Genomic DNA, 2,032 nt, shown 5'->3' with positions numbered 1-2,032 from the left:
TTTCTCATTGAGGATAAAATATAAAGTTTAAAGTTAATTTGTTTTCAGATATATAAATGTGTTATTCTTTTTCGAACAGATGAATAAAGAAAGTGTGTCACATAAATTGAAATAGAAGGCGTACTAATTAAAGAACTAAAAATGCAAGAGGGTGAAAATATGGTGACAAAATATATGAGCTAAGAAAACAAATTCTTGTCTTTATAACCAGCGGAAGCTCGACAATATTTGAGGCCTAAAGCCAAAGTTTAATTGGAGACCCTTAATAATAATTTTAATAGATATTTTTATTTAGAATCTACAGTAATTTTTAAAGATTACAAAACAAGAATGTAAATAATTAATATGAGTATATATATTTAATAATTCTCTCTCTCTCTCTCTCTCTCTCTCTCTCTCTCTCTCATATATATATATATATATATATATATATATATATATATAATCTTTTTTTTCTATCCATTTAATCTTTTTTTTGTTATTGAATTTTATTATCATCTAGCTCAACTAGGTTAGTGACTTATTCATCTAAAAAACACTCCCCTATAGTTTCTCATTTAGTTTTCTATTGTTTGTGAAAAAATTATCAACCCTCTTTTTTTATTTGGATAACAAGATTTTGTCTTTTCTAATTGTCATATTTGAATTCTAATAAATATATTTAAAAAATATACCTATGAAGAAAAAAATAACAAATATAAGATAAAAAGATACTAGAAAGTTAGAATGAAAGAACCCGGTTCAAGAAGTTTGAAAACTTAATTCTAAATTTAGTAATGTTGCTTCAAATATTTCCAGCAAGCTTTAAACATGAGAAAGAATGGAAAATGAGACACAATATATTATAACAAAAGTAAATTATAACTATGTTTTAATAGAATAAATATAACTTGTCAAATGTTTGGAACAACGAATAGTTGACCTTAGAAAAAGTAAGAAAGAATATAAGACTAAGTATGCGGGAGGTGGGCAAGGCACAGGGGTGGGGTGGGCGGCAAGGCGGTAAGGGAAACAAGGAAGCCTATAGGTTGAGAATTGGGTCATGGAACATAGGAACATTGACGGTTAAGTCTATAGAGTTGGCGAAAATTCTCCAAAAGAGGAATGTCAATATAGCCTATGTCCACGAGATAGGTGGGTAGGATCAAAGGCGGGGGATATTGACGGGTATAAGTTATGGTACTCTAGAGTCACGAAGGGTAAGAATTGAGTGGGTAGTTTGGTGGATAGGGACCTTAGAGAGTATGTGGTAGAGGTTAGTGGTGGGAGAGTGCACCCTAAATGTCATTAGTGCTTATGCGCCGCAAACGGCCTTGGATGAGGAGTTTAAAATGCGCTTCTAGGAAGAGTTGGATGAGATAGTGCATAGTATTCCACCTGAAGAGAGGCTATTTATAGGAAAAGATTTCAATAGCCATATTGGGTCAACTGCTGGTGGTTATGGCGAGGGGCATGACGGCTTCCGCTTTGGGGATAGAAACGGAGGAGGAACTTCGCTTTTGGATTTCGTTACAGATTTTGAGCTGGTGATTGCAAACTCTAGCTTTCCGAAGAGGGAGGCGCATTTGGTTACGTTCCAAAGTACGGTGGTAAAGACTCAGATTGACTACCTCCTCCTCGGGAGGTGTGATATAGGGTTGTGTAAGGATTGCAAGGTGATCCCGGGGGATATCCTCGCAATGCAGCATAGGCTCTTGGTGATGGACGTTGGTATCATGATAAAGAGGATGAAGAGGTTTGTTTGAGAATGACCGAGGATAAGGTGGGGAGCTTAGACAAAGGATAAAGCTCAGGAGTTGGAGGTGAGGTTATCGGCTATGGGAGCCTGGAGAAGTAGTGGGGACGCGACCGCTATGCGAACGACGATGGCGAACTGTATAAGGGAGGCGGCGAGAGAGGTATTAGGGGTCTCGAGGAGTTACTCTAGCGAGTACAAAGGTAACTGGTGGTGAAATGAAGTGGTCCAAGGTAAAGTGGAAGTGAAGAAGGTTGCGTACTTGAAGTTAGTAGAGAGCAAAGGTGAGGAGGAGAG

General features: G+C 37.0%; 1 protein-coding gene across 1 annotated transcript; it reads left to right on the top strand.

Annotated features, from left to right (window-relative positions):
- The first annotated feature begins 956 nt into the window (after positions 1 to 956).
- On the top strand, positions 957 to 1,745 carry LOC142181067 (uncharacterized). Its single transcript, XM_075253193.1, has 2 exons — positions 957 to 1,106; positions 1,344 to 1,745. The coding sequence occupies exons 1-2, from the start codon at positions 957 to 959 to the stop codon at positions 1,743 to 1,745; spliced, it is 552 nt and encodes a 183-aa protein (XP_075109294.1).
- Positions 1,746 to 2,032: the final 287 nt, after the last annotated feature.

Source organism: Nicotiana tabacum, chromosome 5, assembly GCF_000715075.1.
Source record: "Nicotiana tabacum cultivar K326 chromosome 5, ASM71507v2, whole genome shotgun sequence".
NCBI classification, from domain to species: Eukaryota; Viridiplantae; Streptophyta; class Magnoliopsida; order Solanales; family Solanaceae; genus Nicotiana; species Nicotiana tabacum.
The sequence above is the reverse complement of the archived record's forward strand: the minus strand, read 5'-3'. Positions and strand labels throughout refer to the sequence as shown.

Coding starts and splice junctions, on each gene's coding strand:
- LOC142181067 (XM_075253193.1), top strand. CDS start 957: ATGCGGGAGGTGGGCAAGGCACAGGGGTGGGGTGGGCGGCAAGGCGGT. Junction 1,107..1,343: donor AAATTCTCCAAAAGAGGAAT/GTCAATATAGCC, acceptor ATGCGCTTCTAG/GAAGAGTTGGATGAGATAGT.